The sequence below is a fragment of the Manacus candei genome, unplaced genomic scaffold (genome assembly GCF_025592945.1).
Source record: "Manacus candei isolate 608988 ecotype Guabito, Panama unplaced genomic scaffold, ASM2559294v1 h1tg000050l, whole genome shotgun sequence".
NCBI classification, from domain to species: Eukaryota; Metazoa; Chordata; class Aves; order Passeriformes; family Pipridae; genus Manacus; species Manacus candei.
The window spans coordinates 30440182-30464291 of record NW_026138098.1 but is presented as its reverse complement, the minus strand read 5'-3'; the positions used below and the strand labels follow the sequence as shown (position 1 = coordinate 30464291).

General features: G+C 38.0%; 1 protein-coding gene across 1 annotated transcript in view; it reads left to right on the top strand.

Annotated features, from left to right (window-relative positions):
- CCDC6 (coiled-coil domain containing 6) overlaps nt 1-24110 on the top strand; it is a 51102-nt gene that overhangs the window by 9017 nt on the left and 17975 nt on the right. The window contains exons 2-4 of the mRNA XM_051800221.1: nt 10558-10707; nt 18657-18785; nt 23142-23245. Coding sequence (XP_051656181.1) covers nt 10558-10707; nt 18657-18785; nt 23142-23245 — 383 coding nt within the window. The remainder of the gene's footprint in view (nt 1-10557; nt 10708-18656; nt 18786-23141; nt 23246-24110) is intronic.

The window sequence follows — 24110 nt, the reverse complement described above, 5'->3', positions numbered from 1 at the left end:
ATTTCATTTTCTGCATGTTGATATTATACACAATCTGGTTTCAGTCTGGGGTGGGCTTAGTAAGGTAGATGGGCAACTCTTCGTCCCTGCTGTAGATTGAGACGACCTAGCAGTGTTTCAACTGCCTGTAAAGCTTTCTTTAAAGTGCCTAAAAATGTGGTATTTCAGCTTATTACTGTAAAGCTAAGATCTTTTTAGTTCCTTTGTCGTTGGTGGTGCTAATCATATTTAAAACTCCTACCACATATGGAAGTAATTCCCACAATGATAACTGGTCCTCAGTGAAAGTATAAAAGTTTCAAACAAGTCAGACATGATAAAACCCAGCAGTGTTTAGTGGGCCATAGTGTGTAGTTACGCTTCTTTCTGTGCCTTACAGTTTAATTTCTACTTTCAACAGAGGTGGTGGGATTTCCACTTTGTTTCACTTCACTTTCGAATAAACAGCAAAAGCTACTATTATGAATTTTGCAAAATGTAGGGCTTTAATCACCACTTTCACAAGAGCTTTAAAGAATATGTGTTTTCCCCACATGTGTTGAAAAGAAATTTTGTCCTGGCTGATGTTGGCAGGAATTGATTCATTTGGCAAAAACCCTGTCCTGACAGGCCCTGAAATCCTGGTTAGGCCAAGAGGAAGGGCACCTCTAAAGTCCTTTTCAGGGAGTAAATTTAACCTGAGATGTAGATCTGCAAAAAATGCCTTTTCTCTGAATATTGAGACATGTGACTGGAAGGTCCTTGCTCTGTGGGTGGAAAGGTGGGTCGGCATTTCCTAAAAATTTCTCTACTTTTTCAGTTCTCTTTGAGGTGAATATTCAAGGATGATTGTATTCTCCCCACATCCTGCAAACCTCTGTTTGTAGGGGTCGGAGATAGAGAATACAAAGCAAAGGTTCTGTATTTTCATACATTAAATTGATAGACTTGTTTCTTGTCTTGAAAGCCTGTAAGGAGATTGCTCTTTGGAATATTGTGGTATGTACTGTAAGATGTCCAAACTATAGAGAAGGAAAAACAAAATATTACTCTGCTCACTGACTCCTAGGAGGGGTAAGAAGAAACATTTGTTTGCTCTTATGGAGTTCAAGCTGATGTGTTGTAACAGTGGGATGGACAGTGTTGTGTTCACTTTGTGAATGTGTTGGTTTGGTTTAGGACAAGGTATGATTATAATTAGTAACAACTATCATCTCCAGAGCTTGTGGATCACTACGGAAGTGTTTCTCTGGAAATTCAATGTGCGTAAGATGAAATTGGGGGAGATTTAAAACCTCTTAAGAGGTTATTTATATTGAGTGACTATGGGCAACTAGCTAGTGGGAAAAACTTTGCCATCCCTCCCTAATGATTACCTAAGTTGTATTTAAATTAGTCATATAAAACAAACAAACAAAAGCAACAACAACCCCATTTACTGCCCTTCCCACCCCCACCCTCCAAAAAAAAAACCAAAAAAAAAAACCAAAAAAAAGGCTTAAAGGAAGTGAATCAAGAAATTACATGGTGAACATCTAGAGTTTGGAAACCCATAACTATTTTGGTCTGGTAGTCCTTGCCCCTGGTTTTAGTAACTTTAAAGGAGGGCGGGTTGATTGACACAGATACACCAGAAGTTATACACGCCTGAAAGAAGGATCTACGAGTGCTGAAGGCCACTTTGATCTAGAAGAGAAGGCTGTTTGTGCTCAGGACCCAGTCTAGAAGTGAGGAACCTTGCAGTTTTCTGCCTGGGAACAGACTGATATCTGTGGCATGGTGGTGGCACTGCATGGAGTGCTGTGGCACCTTCTGTCAGGAAAAATGGGGTATAACAGAATTATACTTTGACTCTTACTATGTACTCTGATGAAGAAAAGCATGTTTCATATTTGCATAGTTGCAATGATTTACCTGGGCTACATAAAGTGAAGTAGGATGTTCATGAGGGTTATTTGGGAGGGTGACTGTTAAATCTCTTTTCACTGCTTTTGTTTGTGCTCTTTTATATTTGAATAGAGAAACAGTTGTGGCAGCAAAGCTGCTTGTGACAGTGGTTTGCTGTGGTTTTGTTTTGAGCAGAGGTTTGTTATTTTAGAACACAGCTTGGTGCCTGTTAGCACCAACATACATACCTGTGAGTAGAAGCTGTGTATTAAATTAGTCACCCAATAGTCTACTCTTCTGCTGAATCTTTTGCTTTTCCTGCTCTGAAACTTTGGGAGTGTGCAGTTTCGAGTTTGCTTTTTGGTCAGCCCACCAAAGTGGACCAGTTAATGTGTGGTTGCCTTAAAGATGAATCTTGATTTATTAGTGGGCATCAAAACAGGCTAAAAAATTATTTAAAATATGTTAATTTAAGAAGTGTTTATACATTAGACATCTGATACCACAGAATAATTTGGACTTCAGTAATAGTTTCTTGTAGGTTGTAGTAGTGAATGGTGGCGGTGCTGAGATTTAAGCTGTTGTTGATAATTGGCTTCTAAGTAGCATAACACAACCAGATTACGTTAAAATTGACTGTTGTAGATGCAGGTCAAGAAAAACCACAGCATTTAAAAAGAATGGTTATTCTAATGATCACACAGGGTATGGAAAATGATTCATCCCCCCCCCCGACAAAACAGTATATGCTACAACAGTAACTGTGATATCTATAAGCAATATGATCTTTTTTCTATCTTTTATGTCCAGAAGCCTGCACATTTGAAAATTCAGACAAACTGAATCTACCAATCTAGTTATGTGTTTGTGTGCATCCTTGTCATGGTTTTCAGCAGCTTTTATATTGAGGCTGAACAAAAGCAAAACCTGTTCCACGTGCTTCTGTTTTCCATTTATTTTACACTATTGATTAACTAGTAAATTATTTCCACTACAAAAAAATCCAGCAATGTCACTGGAAGCCAAAGAGTAAAGCAAAAACTTCTTTCAAGTAGTCATCAGTAAAGGATTAATAGAGAGAGGTATTTCAAAGTTTGATATGACAGTGTAGTTGTATTTTCTGAATTGGCTGCCTTTGTCAATGTAAACCTTCAGTTGGGTATAAACTGTCCAAAACAGGGAAGACCCTGGCAAAGCAGGTCTTGTATTTTCTGCAAGAGAGGTGTTGCCAAACCTTTGTGCTGGGAGTGGTCACCTGCCTGTGCTGGGCTGAGAGGGGAGTTGTCTAACACAGCCCCATTCCTAGTGCCTTCCTGGCTGTGTTTGCACGTGTATGCAGTGAATTTGAGGACTTAGGAGCAATAGGCTTGTTGCTTATATGTGCTATACTCATTTTACATACACATTGGAAATCCACTGCTACTGAAAATGCAGCAAGTGTAGGAAATGTGTCCTGCATGTGCAGCAATGAGACACAGAAACAACCACATGAAGTAGAGCCATTTGGAAAGGTCCGTGGGCTAGATGTAATTTTCCTGCTGGGTCATTCCTGCCTTGGCCTGTAATTTCTGTTGGCTCGTGTTACAGCTCTTGTGTGCTGGAAGCAGAAACTCCAGCCCCGATAACTGTCCGTGAGCTTGTTCTACATGATGATGTTTAAGGAATGAAAAATAAGTGCTATAAAGCATGTGTCTGATGAACAGTCAGGTTCTTAAGGTTGTCATGTTGAGAGTTTGAAATAGGAAATGGTGAATGTGTGCAAGTACAACCTTTCTGGTGCTTTATTACCACATAGTCTTTAGTTACATTAAGACTTGCACAGCAATGTGTGGTCGTGGTTAAACTGCTAAGTAAAAGTTCTTTGAGATTTCATACATTTTTCTAGACCCTATCTTGACATTTTCTCTGTCACAGAAAATGTGGCTTTTTCGCATGCTGCATTTCTATTAACTACTTAATGCTGGTATTCTGATATAATAAAAACCCTTGAAAAGAGAACACTATTTTTTTTTCTGTTTTGAAGAAAGCTGTTTAAATTGTTTTTAAATTATGTAAGCAAATTCAGGAATTGATTGTATTAAATATGAATTTCATATAGCTTGTTACACTTTATTTGTAATTAACCAAATGCATTAGTTTTATAAATATTTATGTTTGTCAAATGAGCCTGTTCTCGTAACTTGCTTATTTCATTTTCACCACTTGCTTGATTCAGTTGTGCAAGGTCTTGTGTGATCAGTTGTGTTGATCTTGCAGGTCAACATCAAATGCAGAGAGAGAAGCTATTTGAAGTGTGTACAAATCTGGAGTGGAATGGAATTACATTCCATCAAAAAATTTACTTCACTGTTGGTGCTGAGAGATTATTTAGCATGTATGAATACTGCTGACTTATAAGAGTTCTGAGGGCTTTTTTGAAGCACTGTCCCCAAAACACAAGATGTGTGCACCCATGTCTTGGAGGTTACTGAGTTTTTGAGAGGTCTCACAAGGCTGCATGAGCGATGTTGCGCTGAAAACATTTGACTGTGGTTAAAACTGACTTGGGAGGAAAATGTATGTCTTGTGTTGTTTGAGTCAGCTCATTTCTCCAGTCAGTCTGCATCCATTGCAGATCTATATGGCAATAGGCTGGATCACTTGGTAGGCATCCAGGGAAAAACCTCTGTGACTGGAGTTGCTGGTACAAGTGTTGTGACAGAGGCATTTGGACTTGTCTGGCCAAAACCTAATTGACCTTTTAAAAAGGAGGGGGGTGGGGGGATAAAGGGGAGAGAGAATTCCCAACTATAAATGGAGATTAAAAGGAGCTGTATTTAAACACTTTAAATGGTTGCTTATCCTAAAGTTATTCCTTTATTATTATAATAAACCCCAGATATCTTTCTTTTTGCCTGTTGCAGCAGAACTCATCTACTGAATAGTTGAAATGTAATAGGGCTTGTGTTTTTGTGCATGCAGCTTTAATGTTACATGATAGGTAACATTTAGAGTAGTTGAAGTTATCAGCTACAAGGATGAGGTTCAGTAGTGAATTTCTTTCTCCCTTAGCGTGTTTTGAAAATAACTTTTGGTAACCCTGTAAGTTTGGTGTGGGTTTTTTGGGGGGGTTGTTTGTTTGTTTGTTGTTGGGTTTTTTTTTTTTAAATCAGGCAACCAAAAAACCCCTTTCCTGCTCATCTACCAGGTTTGTTGTTTAAAAAAAAAAAAAAAAAAAAAGTTGGGGTTCTGAAGGAAACATTCCAAGGTATTGCTGCTTGTTTGGGGCTTCTAGGAGATACTGTGTGCCCAAAGATAACAGTTCTGTTAACTCATCTTAAAGAAGGGAAAAGGGAAAAAAAAGATTAAAAGAAAAAAATGAGAAAGAAAAAAAGTACTTTTATGTCAGAACTAAGGAAGTGACCCTGGGGATTTACCATAGATTAAACAGGAAATCACACTACAAATTAATCCCAGAGCTTGAATTCCAGCTCACCACTTGAACTGGAAGAGCATTCACTCTTTTCTCTGCAGGCAGGCCACCCAGCTGAATGAAGTACCTTTACTTGCAGGGGAAGACTGTGCCCACATCCTTACTGGGCCTTGGGTGGAACTTCCTTGTCCTCCAGCCCTTCCAGCCAGGAATGTGCTGCTGGGCGGTTGCCGCAGTTGGCAGTAGTGTGAGCAGCTCTTCTCTGAGTTTCTGTTGACTTCTGGTCTTGCAATGGTTCATGTTTCTCCTTGTCTGAAATGCACGTTGCATGCAATGTGGTCGTTTCAGATGCAGCTGGAAGGTTGGTAGGAAAAAACAGCTGCACTGTAAAAGTTTCTGCTGTAAGGGAACAGTATCAGCTCACTGGAATGTAGATCAGTAGTTTTCCGTATCATTTTAACCTGGTGCCAGAAAGTAAGGCCAGAGCAGTCACTTGAGTTAGTACTGCTAGAAAAGGAGAGTGTACTTCAGGAGAATTGGGAAACTTAGATTTTATTTTATGCAAGAATTGCATATTTTCAAATCTTGTCACTATGACACTCTGCAATTCTCACGCTTTTTACCTCATCATATTTAGTAGGACTTTCGGGAAGGCTTCTTTCTGAAGTGACAGCTTTAGTTCAGTGTAACATGTGCAGCCACTGAGATCATCTCTTCCCGAACCTGCCCCAGCCCTTCAGTCTATATTCAGTAGCAAAGATTGAGTTTCTTGTGTCACATTAAACTGCTCTTCAGCTCCATCTACAGGGTTACCTTGTCCGTAGGGTCCTGTCAACGGGAACTGCTCTGTAGAGAAGTGGGGGAATGGTAAAGAGGTCGTGGTGGTTCTTACCTTAAAGATGAAGGACTTTGCAGAGTGGATTAGGTCAAAACAGTGCTTGGTAGGCTGTTTGCAGCAAGATCCCCTGAAACCTTGTGTCACCCCTACCCTGGATGCTACTGGAGGTGATGCTTTGTCAACCTGCAAGCTGGGTGTGCTTGGCATCTGGCTCTCAGGTGATCCAGTGTAGGTGCCTGGAGCAGTTTGTGAAACACTTTTTACTGAAGTTGTGTCTGAAATGAGACCTGAAATTAAAATACAAGAACATGTTCATGTCAGGTCACTGTTAATGTGCTGATACGGACTAAGGAGTAGGTATTAATTGGATTGTTGAACTTGCTTACTGTGCAGTATCAGAAAGGTTTGTGGGACTTCTAGAAGAACTAACTGGGAAGGAGAAGAGAGAGCTGGAATTGAAAGAATTCTCTTATAGTTCAGATTTTTATTTGACTGTGTTCAAGATGATGCCTTATTGGAAGTCCTGGATTTTGCTTGCTTCATAAAATAGTGCCACTGGAGCAGTGTAGATGGGGTGAGGTGCAGTGATACAGAAAGTCACTGTCTAAAGTTTAGGAGAAATGTTTCTTAGTTCTTTTAAAATCAGCTAATTGGATTTTAAGCTCACAAAGACAGGTTTTTACAACACTTTATGCATCAGCTCTACTAACGATGAGGATTTCACGTGCTGCAGCAACAGAAATAATAGGATTTTTCTTCCTAAGAAATATGAGAGGTTTTGTGTGTTTTATGTGCATGAGGTGCTTCGTCCCTCCCTTATTCTTGATTTCTTGCAAAGTAACACTATAGTCCTTGCCATTTATGGTCTTGACCACAAGAATTACAGATTGTCCTTAGCGAATGGGTCTGTGAAATGCTCTGAGTTAGCTATATATGGAGTTCTGAGGCAGAGAAGACAGGTGGATGTGCCTTTTATGCAGGAAAATCTGTGGTGGAAGTGGATTGCTTGTTTCAGGTTTCTAGAGGTTGACTGGAATCAGGTTTGATTCCAGTTGGATAGAGGTGTTAGCATTTTGTATTGCTCAGTACCTTAGCAATTAATTTTGTAATATGGTACACAGAACAGAGTAAATTACTGTTAGTATTTTTGGATGTTGAATGTGATATGGATAATAGAGGAAAACCAACAATTCTGTACCCTCATAGCAGACCTAATGTCTCTGGTTTCCATATTCTGTTTCACTCTTTTTGCTGATCATATCAAGCCTCTTTTCAAATACAGATATATTATAAAAAGACAAGTTATCCTTTTGGAAAAACAAAGTATTCACATCCAGAAAAATCTGTTTGATTATGGGCTAAATGAGTAACAGATTTCAAGATTTTAGGCAATATTAAGGTAAATGTGAATTATTTTATTACTTGAGATAATTGAATTGTCTCCAAGTAATGAGTGACAAGATGTAGGGCAAGTTTTAGAATGAAATTTAGAAGAACAATGGTAATGAATCACATGCTTTTGTACCCAGTCTTAATTAACTATATGATGTTTTTTAACCAAAAGATTTGTGTCGAGATTGCTGACCCTTTGGTAATTAAATGGACATTCATTATATGAAATACGATGTGTGGGTGTCTGGAGCTTACAGTTCATACTTAGATGTGTAGGATTCCTGTTGTTCAGCTGAGAATTACATTCCTGTAAATGGAGGCAGGTGCAGTCACACTCAGCTTTTCCTTTGAGCCACCCGCCTGCCAGCCGGGCTCTTGCCCCGCCTGGGCACAGGGGTTGGGGCAGGGCAGTTTAAACAGGGCTAAATTGTGGCTGTTGGTTCTTGACTACTGCGTGCCAGCACTCTGCCTGGGTGGTACGCCTGTTTGGGAAGCAGATCCAGGAAAAAAATGGGAGGAGGAAGGGAAGGGATTAGTTTTTGGGTGTCTCCTCTGGCTGTGCTGGCCCCATGCCTGGCCCTGCGAGCACCCGTGTGGGCACAAAGAAAGGGGCAGTGCTGTTTGGCCAGGAGTGGGCTGGGATCTTGGCAGCTTGTTTGTGTTGGCCTTAACACCCATCATTAATGTAACACCAGGATCTGGCTATGAAGTGTTGTGCAGGCTCAGTGCTGTAATAATGTGATTTCAGAGCTTTTGATTGGTGCAAAGCATGAGCAGAACAAATCTGTGCAAGTTACAGATGAATAGAAATCAAAGCAGAAACACCCTCATTCTTTTGGTTTTTTTTAGAACCAAGTGCTTTCTAATTTAATTTTAGGTAAGCTTGGTCTATGTTACTGCCTTTTATTATCTGAACCATTGAAAAACAGACACAAGTAGAAATCCTGTATGGTGAAGGCAGTGGAGGAGTTGATTTTGGAACAGCATGCATGAATTTTAACGATTTGAGGACAATGAGCCCTTGCAGTTTGACTTGTTTACTCTGTTCCAAAATGTCTCTGAAGACTTAAGATTGTTAGTAGCTCTAAGTAAAGCCACATTTAGATGATGTTATTCAGATCAGTTAGATATCTGGAGTTTTAATCCTCAAAGATGTTAGCTGACAAGTTAGTATTCCTTCAGAGCTCTTGGACAACTCTATATTTTCTTGATGTGGCAGGTAATAATACCAATGCTGAACATGCTGGAGTAGCAGTTCCTTGCTATAGAGATGCAAAACGTTAGAGGAGGTGTTGTGCAGGACCGAAGCTGCTAAGCTAATAAACTCTGCCTGACCTTGCTTTTTGTTTTTTCTTTTTCTCCTCTCTGAACCTCTCCGAACCTCTCCTCTCTGAACCTCTCCGAGCCTCTCCTTTCCGAACTCTCCCCTCCCCTCCCTCCCCTCTCCCTCTCTTCTTTTTTTTTCAGGTTGGGTTTGTGCCAACTCTGCTGGTGACAGGAAGAAGGAAGCTGGTGGCAGGTAGATAGTAGGAAAGGGCCTTGAAAAGAAAGCGATAGAGATGGGAGAAGGCAGAGATAAAAATGTGAAGAGAAGGACTTGGTGGAAAGAGGACTCAACTGCGAAGTTTCCAAACCACTGCTTTAGATTTTATGATGCTGATGTTATCAAGAGGAAAATTTGCAACTGTTCTATTGTTTCACCAAATTTAAAGACAGTAATGTTGTTTAATTAACTTTTCTTCTAGACATGGAAGGTGTCTGTGTCTAAGTAATTGTCTCTTGGACCACTAGGGAACATATTGTTCCAGTTAAAAGATCACTGACATAAGGAAATCTTTCAAGCATTTTCCAGTGTACAATAAGTATGAAGACATGGTTATTTTGGCACATTTTGGGCAGAAGATTATAGAAGCTAAGCTTTCAGTAATGTGGTTGTTTCAGTTCTTAAATTTTCCTCTCTTAAATTTTACTGAAATGAAACTTAGAGAATGTTTGCATAAGCTATAAGCTGGTGTCATTTTATTAGGATCAGGGCAAATCACACATATACAGTTCAAGTAATGGACTTTATTGCAGGGAATAAAACCACTCCTCAACACTACCTTGCTTCATTTGTTAAATATGGTATTTCTGTCATTCAGCTGTTCTAGGCTTTATTTGGACTGTGGAATTAGGAGTTGGCTCTACCAGTTTGTAGCTGTGATCATTCATTTGCCCATATGAAATACTCTTCATAGTGTTTCAGAGCAGGCTTTCAAAAAATCACTTCTGTGTTCCATTTATCAATTTTTTTATTATTTATATTTAAAAACATACAAGCATCTGAACTGTAGGGAACGCAAGTGAGCAAGTTCCCAGCTAGCTTTCTGTGGAACAGTGCCTGGGTGCTGTTGGAAAGCTGATATGGAAATTGTCTTCTCTAGTGATTCTAGAAGATTTCCAGAGTAGCTGGGGGTAAAGCTACCACATGGCATTTTTGTAAGTTGATGTGTATAGTGGAGTAACAGTTCTGAGAAGCAAGAAACCCCTTTTCCTAGGCTGGTGGTTAGGTAGAAGTTCCTGTGAGACAAGCCATGGTGCCTGTGGCTCAGTAGCAAGGCGTATCTGGGTGAAAGAATAAATGCATTATTTGACTCCTAGAAAGCAGGGCTCAGTCTGAGGGATCTGAAAAGAAGACACAGTGCTGGATGCAAAAGTCTGAGCTGTGCTTCAGCTTGTAGTGGAGAACGTTTAGATAGGAGTTTCTTTTTAGGCATAGAGTAGGTAAAAATAGGTATCTGTGAATCCATAATGCTTTTATAAACTTTATAAGGTTGGGGAGTTTATGCATTTGGTTGAGAGGAGGCCACTTTAAAGTTTCCCAAGTTAAAGATGGAAAAGAAAAAATGAAGAAAGGTGATATAATGTTACAAAAGGGGACGGTAACAGCACTTACATCCAGCCTACTGTTCTTCAGGATGCTAGGCATTTGAAGGGGAATGGAATGATTGCAGCTTTTAATGTGGAAATTTGCTCCCTTTTTGCTTAAAACTCTCTCTTTACTTCGTAGCAAGCAAGGGCAGAACAGGAAGAGGAATTCATCAGTAATACTCTATTTAAGAAGATTCAAGCTCTGCAGAAAGAAAAAGAAACTCTTGCAGTAAATTATGAAAAGGAAGAGGAATTCCTCACTAATGAACTTTCAAGAAAACTGATGCAGGTAATTGGTGCCTTTACTGATGTTTCTTTCAGGAGCCTCAGGACTGACTGGTGACTGAACCTTTTTGTTTGCATGACTGCAGTTAGAGGGATGTGGTCACATTCTAACTGTTGTCAAGTTGACACCTGATACAAGCAAAATACAAGAAGTGTAGTGAGTAACCTTTTTTTAAAATGTTGCTTTCAAGTTTGCATCTGTGAACTCAGTATTGAGAACCTGAAAGTTTGTACACAGATGCAAAAAAATGGATGTAGCTTAGAGTAAATGTCAGCTGTCTTCCAGACGGGAGTTACTGATTAATTTAAAATGTTAGTGAAACAGACACTTTTTTCCCTAGAGTATTTGATATTTAACAGGAGTCCTGAAATATTAAACTTTATATACAAGAATGTGCAGTGATGCTTGAAGGAGACTTCATCTGTAAGTTTATCCATACTCTTAACAAAACGGTTGCTTCTCTGGTATTAAAACATATTTTTTGATGCCAAAAATAAAAAGTTGAAGATGCAGGGACAATTTGCAGAAGAGAAACTTCATTGCTCAAGTTGCTAATTTTGGAAAGTGGGTAAGTATTTTTTTAAAGTGTTGTGCCTACTTGCCCTGTTCTGATAGGCATGCCTAAATACCTGCTTTTGGCCTCCTCTGTAGGAGGCAGGGTGTAGGAGACAGGTGAATGTTTTCTGTGATCTGCCTGGGCTTTTTTCATGACATTGCTTATAAGCATTGTCATGAAAAACTAGGCAATTTAAAAGAACCTAATTTGTATGTTGTAAGCATTTCCTTGTTCTGCAGCTGGAGACTTAAGGCATGTTTAGCCCTGCAGTTAGGAAATACACTGTTTGGAAACAACATGAGAGCTAATCCCATCTGGTGCTTTTATTACTGAAAACTGGGCCTTCTATTACTTTGTCTATTTGGTTCCTATTATCACATAGTAAATTAAGTAGCAAGATAAAATATCCTCTCTCTGGTATTACTGTTTCCCCTTGCTGTTCTTGAGGAATGACAAGAATGTTTCTGAATACGGTACACGTTTTCTTTCCAAGTCATGCATTTTCATGAAAAATAGAGAAGCAGATGACAGTAAAATAGAGGTATCAACTATTCTTTTCTAACTGAAGTAAGATGTAGATATCACCATAGAAAAAGCTTTCCACTGGAATCTCTCACAGTAAAGGGAGAAATGCTATGTTAAACAATGTTGTTTAATTGAAAGGGAGATGTAGAAATCTGTTACAGAACCAGGTTATGTGGGACTGCACTACATATTGTGTACATCAATGTAAAACTTACTTTTGAAGTAAAAGCATGAATTACACTTGATTTGGTTGAAGGGGTTTTGAACTCATATAATGACCTATTGTTGTGTCTAATAATTGCTTAAAATATGCTTAGCCTTTTCTCTAGAATTCATTGCTTTAAAGATTGCTTTAAAGCATTATCTTTAACAGTTCTTGAATTGCTAAAATTATGCAAAATAGGTGCATGCATTACAAAGCGAAATATAAGCTTCTTGTCAACCTAAAAGTACAGTTAATTTTTATTCTTTTTTACTATGGACTTTCAGAAAGTGTCCTCTGACTGTTGCCCCAAATTAAAGAAAAAGATAACAATCTACTGTTCTCAAAATGGCCAAGGGGGTGCCTCATTGTAATGGATGAAACAATGCAAGGGCGTTGTGCTTTTTGTCCAGTGGAAACCCTTAAAAGGTGCGACTTCCTTCTCACTAGTGAGAGAAAGTTTCAGGGAGGTGTCTGAAACAGAGTGCAGGCATAAAACTGGTGAAGTCATTCTCGCCTTTTGTGCAGCACCTGGAGAAAATCCTCAGTTTTGGATTCAGCATCATCCTGTAAATACTAACCAGCTTTCAGTGGGAGAGGGCAGGTTTCTGCTGAGAGAAAGTAACTACATAGCTAGAACTACAATAACATGGAGGTAAAATGCTGACCACCACTTGACTTTGTTAAACAGTGTCTCAACCTGCAGCCTTAGATGTCGTTCTGTGTGACTTCCTGTAAGCCTCATTTAGTGTTTGGTAAACATGGCTATATCCACCAGAAGTTGTTAAAATAGGGCAGTTCACTGGCCAGCAGGTTTTGTTGTCCACACATCTAGATGGCTTTTCATACCTTTCCGGTGGCTCAACACTTGCAGTACAAGTGGAGCGCTTGTTTTAAAGCAAACAGTTTAATATTAAAACTATTACTCTGTGTAGGCTGAGTTCAGATCTCATTTCATGGCTTGATTATGTTTTTGATGTGATAAGCTTGCTGTGAAATGCAAAACCAGAATATTGATAAAAACTAATAATATGGTCAGCAGCTTATAAATTATACAACAGAAGTGGTCCCTTCCCCTAAAGAATTAGGAAATATTTGAATATTACAGTATGTTTCCATGAAAGTAATTTTTCATCTCTTAAGAGATCATGGATTTAGTAAGTTAGTACTAGAATGCTGGTGAGTTGCAGGCAATTTTCTTAAGTAGCAAAGAACTGAAAATAATACTTGACCTTGGTTTTCGTTTTCTGAAAGCTTGTCTGTTGTCTAAAAGTTTTGATTCTTCAGTTATGAATCCTGGAAATTGCACCCATGTATGCCAAATTAAAAAAATCTAAGAAGAGAAACTCCTGGTATTACAAATAAACTCATTTTTTGGAAAAGAGGGAATTATTAGCACACATCACATGGTCAGTTTAGAGTTTATTACAGTATGTTTTCTATAGTGGGATACTCTTCCTGTTGTACAGGTGTAGTGCTAAGTTCCTGACTAATATGTTTTAGACCAAGAAGTTAAGACAATTACAATTTACTTTTTTTTTAATTTCCTGAGATTTGTGAGTGCCAATACTTATTATTACCCATGAGAGTGTAGCAGTTCTGTCTTTATTAGGTGAAAAATCAATTCATAAATGCCCACTGCCATTTTTGGCATCTTTGCTCTGGAGAGAATTCTGGCAAAATTAGATGCAGACTTTGGATGATGACTTAATCAGAAATACAGTAGTCTCCAGTTGGTTGCTCCTCTGTTCTTTGGGATTAAGCTCTTAATCTCTGTGTTTGCCAGGCAGTGTTGGTCTGACCTGGAACCAGACTTTCAAAATTCATGCTGTCAGACACTGTGCACCAAATGGCTTCCAGCTTTTTGTATGACTAAGGGGGAAAAATTGCATATGAATCTGTAGTTTTGCCTAAAGCTTTGCATTTTGGAACAGAGGAGAGGCGTACTTCTGGTAAACTGCATATGATTTGCAGTCTCTCAATTTTTCAAGCATTTAAAACTCTGTGTCAAAATTACTGCCGTATTATGCAGTTGAAAGCCACCTAGCAGAGGGGCTTTTTCCGTAGTGCCTGTGTGTTTTTTGCTTTGTCAGACCTTTGTTTGTCACAGTTGTAGGGTAGGGGCTTATGCATTGCATTCAGACTGGCATCTGGAATGAGCTCCCAGAATGTTAAAAGGTTTTCAGTGTGGAAGCTCTGCCAGAGCACGAGCTGCAGTTCCTCGCTAACAGCAAAGAAGAATGTCCCAGTTCAGCATGATGTGCATTACTGGTACAAAACAGAGCGACATCAGGTTTTCAATATTGTAAGAAATTTGTTTTGAAACCTTTTACTATATACCAGACTGAGTCTAAACATACATAGTAGCACAGAAAAGAAGGTATTTTCTCTGGAATATTGCTGTCTTCCTGGTGCCATACCACTGCTTGATAATATCTCTTTATAACTGTCTGGCATTAGCTTTCCCTGCCTCTGCAAGCCAGATGAATAAATGTACAATTTTATTAGATAAATTTTCTTTGTTTAGCATAATTACTAATTTTCTAGGCTGAATGCTGAAGGGATGAAGGAACACATGTATCTCAGCAGAGGTTTTGGAGTAAACAAAAGCTTTTAATCACATACATCCCTCATAAAGTTCTTGTAAGCCTTATATACATTTACTGTATATTCCCATGTGCTTCCTGTAATTATATTTTTGTTTACCTGATGAAGTCTCTGGAAAGCTGGAACAATATTTTTAAGGCATCCTTGATCCTTAGTCATTCTAGAATGGTATATTTTACAGAATATCATTAGGAGCGTTTTGATGCAGACTCTGTTCTTGCAACTGTGGACCTGGACATGTTGAGTTACTGTTTTGAATTTTAAAGTAGTATATCTTGAAAATTTATCTTTTGTGAAACAAGGCTACTCCAAAGAGCAATTACTTTTTAATATTGTTTGATCTTATGAAGTCAATCTTTAAATTGTTAAACAGTCCTTTTCAAAGTTGAATTCAGATTTTTTTTTTAATACTCTTGTATTTTTGGAAGTGCAAATTGGTGCAAGTATCTGTCCTTGAAAGTAAGATCTTACAACATACTAAGATAATAGCATAATGTGTAGTCAGGCAGATTTAAGTAATTGGGTGTCTGTACAGAAATTTTTCTGGTGCAAGTCTGATTCTTGACAATTCTTTAAAAAATGATAAGTCTGTAAACATAAGCTATTACCCTTCCTGCTCTCCAGAATACGATGTGTCAGCTCAAGGATGCAAATGGGATTGTGCGGAATAAACAGTCAGCTCATCTATCATTTATTTGATGAACATCTGGACATAAAGAGAAGGCAAACTGCTGATACAAATTTGTTAATAAATAGGACTTTCAGGATGCAGCAGAGGAGGAACTGGGCAACTTTGGAGGGCCCGGAGTACTGAAAATAGACTGTTCGGCCCAATGTACAAGGTCGTAGTCTGGGGGATAAATGAGGGTTGTTTTTTAAAGGGGGAGCTTCATCCATTGGCTCCATTACTTCATAAAAATAATTTCTGCAGTCCCAGAAGTAAGCCAGTACAGTAAGGAATTAAGGTAAATGTGGTCCTATGTTGTATCAGGACACCTGTTTCTGTAGAGAGAGAGGGGTATTACTGTAATTGGACAGGACTGAATTGAACTAACACATGCACTCCTGCTGAGCTTTGTATTTGATAGCCCCATTCTCACTTCAGACTGTTAGTTGTCTCTCTTGCAACAAACCCATCTCTAACCTCACTTAGCTGAAAATTCTCCTTCAGTTTTCATATGCAGTTCAAGGGCTGTTGTCATCAAGGTGACATTTTCTAACACATTTTTTCCTTCTCTTTATCTGGCTGCCATAGGTGTATCTGTAAACAGTTGTTACTATAATTGCACGTAATTAAAAACAGCTTGAAAATACTCTCTTACTTTAATAAGTAAAATAAATGCTATCCACTGGTGTTTTACCAGTGGATAATTTTACATTGTTAGCAGTTCTGTTTTTCAGCATTAGGGGTTCAGCATTAACTGTGTTTTGTTTGTCTTGGTTTGTTTTTGTGATCAAACCAAATTAAAGGGAAAAATTTTCGTATACAATTATGAGTGACAGACACCGCTCATATGTATTTTGGAGTGTGTTATTAGTATTTTTCTCCCACCATGAAAAACGAAGCCGAAGGGTAAAGGGGAGTAAGTATAATAAAGTAGGTTCAGAGTGTCCAAGAGGGTTTTCGTGTTATAATCCCTTTAGCACTCAAGGGGAGAGTGATCGTGGGCTTCTTTTCATTCTCAGTTACTTTCTAATCAGAATAGAGGATATTACTGTAGTAGATCTTCCCTGGCTTGACTTGGTGGCTTTCTGACCAGCTGGAATGTTCCTTTGCCTGCAGTATATTCACACTCCCAGTAGGATTTAGTAGATCCTACACAGAAGCTGCAGATCTAACGAATAAGTCTCATCAGTTCCCATGTGATGGAAATTTCAGCAGGCTTTAAAAGAAATATTTTGACAAACAAGATATTTGCAAGATATCGCAGCTCAATTTGTTTTGAATAACACAGTAGCTGCACATGCATGAAGCACACTAGAGCAAGAAATGGTGTGTGTTACTAAGCTGGTTTGAGGTGACTCTGTGATCTTCCCAACTCATGGACTGATGGAATTGCCAGCAGTCCCCAACCACACACTCTCTGTTCACAGCACCTGGCTCTGGGCTGAGCAAGAGATTCTGGCTCTGTGCCTTTTCACACAGTTCAATTTGCTGGCTGAATACAAGCTGATTGCAGCAATTGGATTTGGTCTCAATTTAGGGATTAAAAAAAAAAGGTTTAGCTTTTTTAATGAAGGAAAATGAAGATTGAAGGAAGTGCAGTCAGTACCTTGAAACAGGTGGTAATCCATGGGCTGTCTGCTCCTTGGGCTCCTTGGCTGTCTTCAGTCTCAGCTTGTCACTGCTGTGTAGGGATGGGGAAGGAAAGGAGAGGGGCTTATGGAGCTCTAAGGTGAAATAATGACTTTTTCGTAGTAGACCTTTTTTTTTCCCAAACAAGCTTAACTCCAATACTGAAGTAAGAAACTTCAAGATTTAGTTATCAAACAACACTCAAATCTCACTTAGCAGTCCTGCATATTCTCACATAAGGAATTAAATGCTTTTATTTCCAACTAGACAGTTTAACAAAGCTCCCTAACCATTTGGTCAAGAGCTGCCATGATAGTCTCAGTGATTGTCATATTGGAGTCTGGGTGGCTTCCTCAAGTGCATGGTAACTTCAGTAAGTGTCAGGGGATTTAGAAAATATACTGTAATTTAGTAAGTGAAATATACTGTAAGTTAGTAAGTGAAAGAAATAAATCTCATTTACTTTCTAACTAATATTTTCTATTCTAAGAATTTTCTATTCTGATGTTTATTTTAATTTATGAAAAATAAAATCTGAAGATTGATAAGGCCTGGAAAACAGTTAAAGTCCAAACTTCTCCCACATGTGTGTTGCCAAGTAGTTACTGTCTGCCTTGTGCTCTTTCCACACAAGCCTTTTGGCTCTAATCTCTCTGCCAGACTGCACTTCACAGACCATTTTGTCTCTAAGTAGCAGCAAAAGGAACTGAATTAACAAACTAGTAATTTTAGCTTATTTTAAAATCGAAGTATGTTACTTCACATCCAGCAACCTTGACTTGTGTCCATGACTGCAAGGTATCTCTCTATTTCCTCAGATTTTCCTCTCACATTTAAACACTATGATCTTACAAATTGTTATGTGATAGCCAGAAGAACTGGCATAGCAAATAAGCAGGTGGGAAAAGGTGCAATTTTCAGTGGATGGTCAGAACACAATGTAATTACACCATTGTCTTTTGGTGACATTTGCTTTTTCCTGACTCAGATTCACGTGTTCATACCATGGTGCCAGACACACTGTTTTACCCACAGGAGGACTTGGATCCCTGTCTTAGAGGGATTTTATTGTGATTTTGACTTTACTGTTAAAAGTGACTCTACTCCAACCATCATTTATCTTAAAATGGAGGAGGGCTTTTTATTTCCATCTGCTTGAGAGTAAAGAATTTTTTTCATTGGATGAAAAAACAATTCCCCCGAGTGTTAAGAAAATTTATAACATTGAAATGACCAGTATTTCTATGTCATCAAAATATTTTGATTCTTGATAGCACAGGGATATAAATTAGAAATTCCTTTTGTTGATTTTAAACTTGCTACACAGCAATTTCAGTAGTACGGCTTCAGTCATAATTTTAAGCTTTCAGCTGCCTGGGAGAAAAGTGCTAAGACCTGCATTTTATACTTTAGGTGATCTTGAGATGATGCATTTAGAATAAAATTAACGCTTTTGTTAACATTATGATAGATTTTTTTTACTTCTAAGATGTCTGTAATACGTTATATATAGCATATAAAATAATCTATTTTGATTTAATTCAATAATTGGAAATGTACTTCAATCTGCTTTGTAAATATGCAGCACAGTTCCTTTTTGAAGGGCTCTTGGGTGGGTTGTGCATTTTGAAGTCTTTTGAGAAGTCTTATCTGTAGAGAATTTAACATGAAGTAAGAATAAATGTGTAAATAGACATATAAAAGGTGCCTAAGTTCATACTTCTATTTGTGTGTTTAAAATATTTGCATGTCTCCTAAATTTTTAGCTGCAACATGAGAAAGCTGAACTGGAGCAGCATTTAGAGCAGGAACAGGAATTTCAAGTGAACAAACTGATGAAGAAGATTAAAAAACTGGAAAATGATACAATTTCGAAGCAGCTCACCCTGGAGCAGGTAATTCCTTCCTTTCAGAATTATAAGACTGAGAAGAAAACAAATACTTCTTTGTATTAGATTTGACTTATTTTTTTAAGTATATAAGAAACTGGGCAATATCAAGAATATAGAAAAGTCAGTAGTTTTACTTTCAAAGCAATAATCAGTAACGTAATTCATTATGCAAAACTTTGATTACTTTTTTTCATGGCCATTATAACTTTCAATAGCCTTTCTGCAGGCCTTCATGTCTGCTGGACAGCAGTGAGTTTTGCAAATGCAACTTTTTTGTAAATAATGCACTGTCACTTCTGATGGTGGTTAAGCACAGCAGTGAACATTCTGTGTGTGGTCTAGTTGTGCTCCAGGTCACCTTATTGTGGCAGCTTGGAGAGCACAGGGCTCAAACTGGGAGATGTCAGCTGTGTGTGTTCTTCAAGAGATTTGACTACATCCAAGGCCCCTTCTCCCCAGACAGTCCTGAAGATTGCAGAGATAAAACACCATATGTCTAATTTTAGGCATGTGCATCAGAGCATCTCAGTGGTGTTAATAGGAGACCTTTTGACTTAAAAGGCAAACTGATGAAACCTGTAGGCTTGTTAAAGAACTTCGGATTATTCTGAGATGTGGAGGTCCAACAATCCGAGTGGTGTAAATCTAGTGCATTATTTCTGTGATTTCTTTTGCTGTGGAACTTTTTTGTTGCTGGTAATCTGAATTTCTACCAGTTTTGTATGGTCTCCTATATCTGTTGGCATGGATAAATTAATTAATGGCTATGTAAATGATCAAATGGGTTTTCTTGATTCTTAATGCTAACATTCTGTATGAAGAGACCTATGGAACAAATCGAAAAATAGAAAGGTAGGAAGATGTAGTTGCCAGCAAATCCATAACCAGCATGGAAATTATCATGAGATTGAAATAACTCTCTTAGCCACAAGGTGGTGGTGGCCACCATTTAATCCAAATGCAAAGTCAGCTTAACATACTAGGCTGTTGTCATCTTTGAACGTGAGCCACAGCTGAAGTCTTAATGGTATTTATTTTTGTATCATTGTTCTGGGCAGACAGACTTGTGAAATCATAACATTTGAAACTTGCTGCTACATTTAAATATCAATGATATATTGTTCAAAAAGCATAGATGCACGAAGGTCTTTCTCTCAAATATCTGACCTTGAAGACTTACTTTGTTTGTGAAGATGTTAAATTTGGCTGTCAGTCTTGCTTTGAAATTCCTTGTGTATGTATATGTAATGCAACATCTGCCTTTGTTTCCTCTCACTGTAAGGTCTCATAAATCCTAAGTTACTTTGAACTTCACCATACTTTCTTCCCTTGCACAAATAACAAAAGTTTATTGTGCTAATTAACGAGCTGAAGCAGCAGCCTTTGGTGCTGTACCTACCAAGAAGCAACCACAAGTTGTGAACAGAGCCATGTTGCCTTTATGGGCAACACACAGGGAATTAGGAGAGATTGTCACCACACTTCCACATAACCTTTGGAACACCTGTTAAACAGGGCTTAGAAGGAGGACTTCAACAATGCTCTGAACTGGGCTGCAGTACTAGATCTGTCACTAATCAGTGAGCAGATAATTACAACATATGTTCACTAAACTATTATTCTTAAAATAGAGAACATCTGTGCTTTGTCTCCTTTGCTTTTTTTCATCTGAACTGCTTATGCCACAGGTGATCAATAGGTTGTAGCAGTAGTGGTTGCATAGAATGTTATTCCTTAATAAAAAATTTAATTGGATCTTAGGGTTCAAATGTGACCTGAAATAATTTGGCAGCTTGAAGTCAGCAGAACATTCTTCTCTGAAGGGTAATGGTGGAGAAATTTGCAACATGTGACTGTTTCATTAACTGAATGGCTCAGTTAAAATGAGCAATAATGTTCTGTGTACAGTTCAGTGCCTTGATAGGAAATAAATAGCTGTCAGTTTTGTCCTACAGAGGCCAAGTGTTTGTAGTCTTGCTGTTACTATTTTTAAGTGCTTTTCTAATTCATACAGTTTAGTGAGAAACTAGAATGGATGCAGCTAGGAGATGAAAAATAAGAACTAAACTGCTAATAGTCATCTCCTGTGTCTTCTTTGAAAGGAGAACAACATGAAATGTGTAAAATCTTCTGGAAAGATTTTCTTGGAGAGCAGCAGAGAATTAAAGCTACAAAGGGGAAGGGACAGACAAGAAGCAGAGAAGTTAAATTTGGTGTAGTGGGCTTAGGCAGAGATCAGCATATTCAACTGTCATTGATTTGGAAGATCTACATTTCAGGAAGGAACAGTTGTGCTTGTTAATCAGTTGTCAAGAAAATTGAAAATCAGTAATCCAGGAATACACAGTCAATGGATATTTTAGCTGTATTTTAAAGTAAAGGAAGTGCATGTGTGAAAGAGGTGAAAAGAAACATAATTGAGTGTCAGGAAGGTTAAATGGAATTTTTCCTCTGAAGGGAAGGTTAAGGTCTGAAAAAGCAAGTCATACTTCCTTGTTTCCCTGTTCTAATGGTAAAAATTAAATGATGTTTGATTGGAATGTGACTTTGAACCCATGTGGAATGACATTAGTATTGCAAGAGCTGCTGGCTTGGTCCTGAGATATAATCCCATCCTGCTTATTGTAGTTCAGACTATTATCATGTTTTGCGAATACTGTCACATTTTTAACAGATTCATTGACTGTTAAAATACTGTTAACAATACTGTTTCAAAGTACACCTGAAACTATCCAGTACGAAGCCAAATACACCAGTTCTCTGAACTCACAGCTCTGATTGGGATGCTGCAGTTGCATCTTCTGTAGGTTCAGTTCAAGGTGTTCATCCTCAGAGCTTTAATATCCTCACACTGGGAGGCACTGGGACAACACTCAAAATCAAGAAAGGAAGATACCTGTTTCTAGTATGTTTTCATATTGCTGGAAGTGTGGAATTTTAGATCTGTTTCACAACCTGGTTTCTTTGGTGTTTCATCAGAGCAGCTTTCAGGACACACCACAAAGCTTATTTGAATATTGTTGCCAATGATTCGACTTTGCCATTGTGCACACTCACCCTACATGCAGATTTATAATTAATGGACTCCTCTGCCTTGGTGATGGTTGCTATAATACTAAATGTAATCTTAGATTTTTCAAATCCACGGTTATAAATAATTTACTCTGTCTTCAAATTCCAGTGTGCTGCTCTTCCTACCATTAAAAGAAATTAATTTCTTTTCACCTCTATGTTTTTGTGGGTTTGTTTGTTGCTAGATCAATAACATAGTAGTAAACAGTTAAAGAGGGTGAGTCTAAACCATGCTGCATTGAAATTATGCAAAAACCATTGCTGCAGTGGTCATGATCTGCATTCAAACTTTTTTCATTCAAAGATTTGCTAACCAGTGTTTCTTTTTCTAGTTATGATCCCTATTGCTCATCAATATTATGTCTATTTCTACTTAGAGTCACTAATTCCTCTAACCTTTAAAAAAGAAAGTTGTTCATTCGTTAAACTTGCACTGTTACCTGAAGTGCGTAAGTTCGTGTTTGGTTTGGGTTTCTCAGTGTGAATTTAGTGGTTAGCACAGAGCCCTTACAGATTTAGATGCTGTAATAGCCCTTCACCCAGTGATGCTGTTAATGTGCGAGGAAATCCCTTAATCTGTTTTCAGTCTTTCCATTTTCTAATGTGAGATTATTTGCCCATCAGAAAAGTGGTACTAACTAAGTCCTGACTGGGAAAAATGCCTCTGTGCTATTTCCACCTGTGTTGATCTGTTCCCAAATATTTCATTATTGCTAACTTTTTGAGTTCAGCTACATTGTTACTGAATAAGATCATCTGTACCTCTTAATATTCTCCTGTATTATTAATACTTGCATTGTATTTCTACTTAAGCACTAATAATAGATTTCTTCATGTATGATGTTATTATTAACTTATAGTAGAATGTCCTACATTATATCTTCTTATATTAACTTATAGTAGAATCAAGAATGTTTGTTCACACAGTAACTGAACATAAGTAATGTCAAGTTAAGCTTTTACTTTTATGAAACCTTTCCTAGGAGGATAGAACTGCATGTTTTCCTAATAAGAATTGATACAGTTCACATAATTTTTTCTTTACTATTTTTATGTCACTCCTTTATCTGACACAAGGCAAACATGGCTTCTCTTCCATGACAACTGTGAAACTACTGAATCTCTTGATTTTTCACTGGGGCTGTGACCAGTGCATTGTGCCTGAATTTTGTCTCTTCTTCCCCTTGCTGTTGTAGAGCATTATTTAAAATGCAGTTTTTAGAGCAGGGATCTTTCCTGACAAAAAATACATGCCCATCATTTTCATTAATTGTTTTTCCTGTCCAGCTAAGACGTGAGAAGATTGATCTTGAAAATACTTTGGAACAAGAACAAGAAGCACTAGTGAATCGTCTCTGGAAGAGAATGGATAAACTTGAAGCAGAAAAACGGTTTGTCATGTTGCAGTACACTTGTTACTATGGGAGAGATTTTTAATACATAATGTTCTGGATTAATTATGTTTATTTCTGTCCCATAAGAGTTGTTTGATCTGTGAAACCCTGGAAGTTATAGCAGTTGTAAAGCTCCTTGTTTGCATGATAACACATAATTGATTGCTTAAAGTAGTTAAAGATAAATAGTATAAGAAATTACCTGGGAAAGCACGAAGGAATTTACTGAATTATTTCAACTGCTCATAGCCTTTTTCTAAAGCTTCATGTATGTGGTCAGCTTTAGTTTCGTAGTATTTTACTGTATTTGTTTTATGAAAGGCTCTATTTTTTCCCTATCTGTTCAAAGAAAACTTCAGGTTTTTCTCAGTGGTGTGCACCCATGTCATTGAGACTTCTCACTGCTTCTTTAGTAGAAATTAAGACAGTGACTCTTTATATTCCTGAGAAAGCTAAAATTAAAAGTATGTATGAAATCAACCATCTCTTTAATGTCATAATAGAAGAACTCGGTTTTGGGAGGGGGTAGGGGAGAATAATGATTAATAATGATTAATAGCTTTTTTTCCCCTACATATTTAAATACATTTATGTTAGTGTGACTCCCTGAATCTTGACTGGGGCCTCAAAAAGCATCTGGTCCTAAGTGAAGAGCAGGTTTTGTAGTTTTATTTTACAGAACCCCGCACTGTGGAGGGTGCAGAGCTACATGTGATATTCAGCAGTGGTAAATCCATAGCAGGATGAGCCTTTGGTAGGATTTTTGTGTATATTAGATTTAAAACCTTCTTCAAGGCAAACTATTTCTGGTTTAATTTATCTCAGACTGTGTGCCTTCATACAAGGAGCCATGGTGGATTAC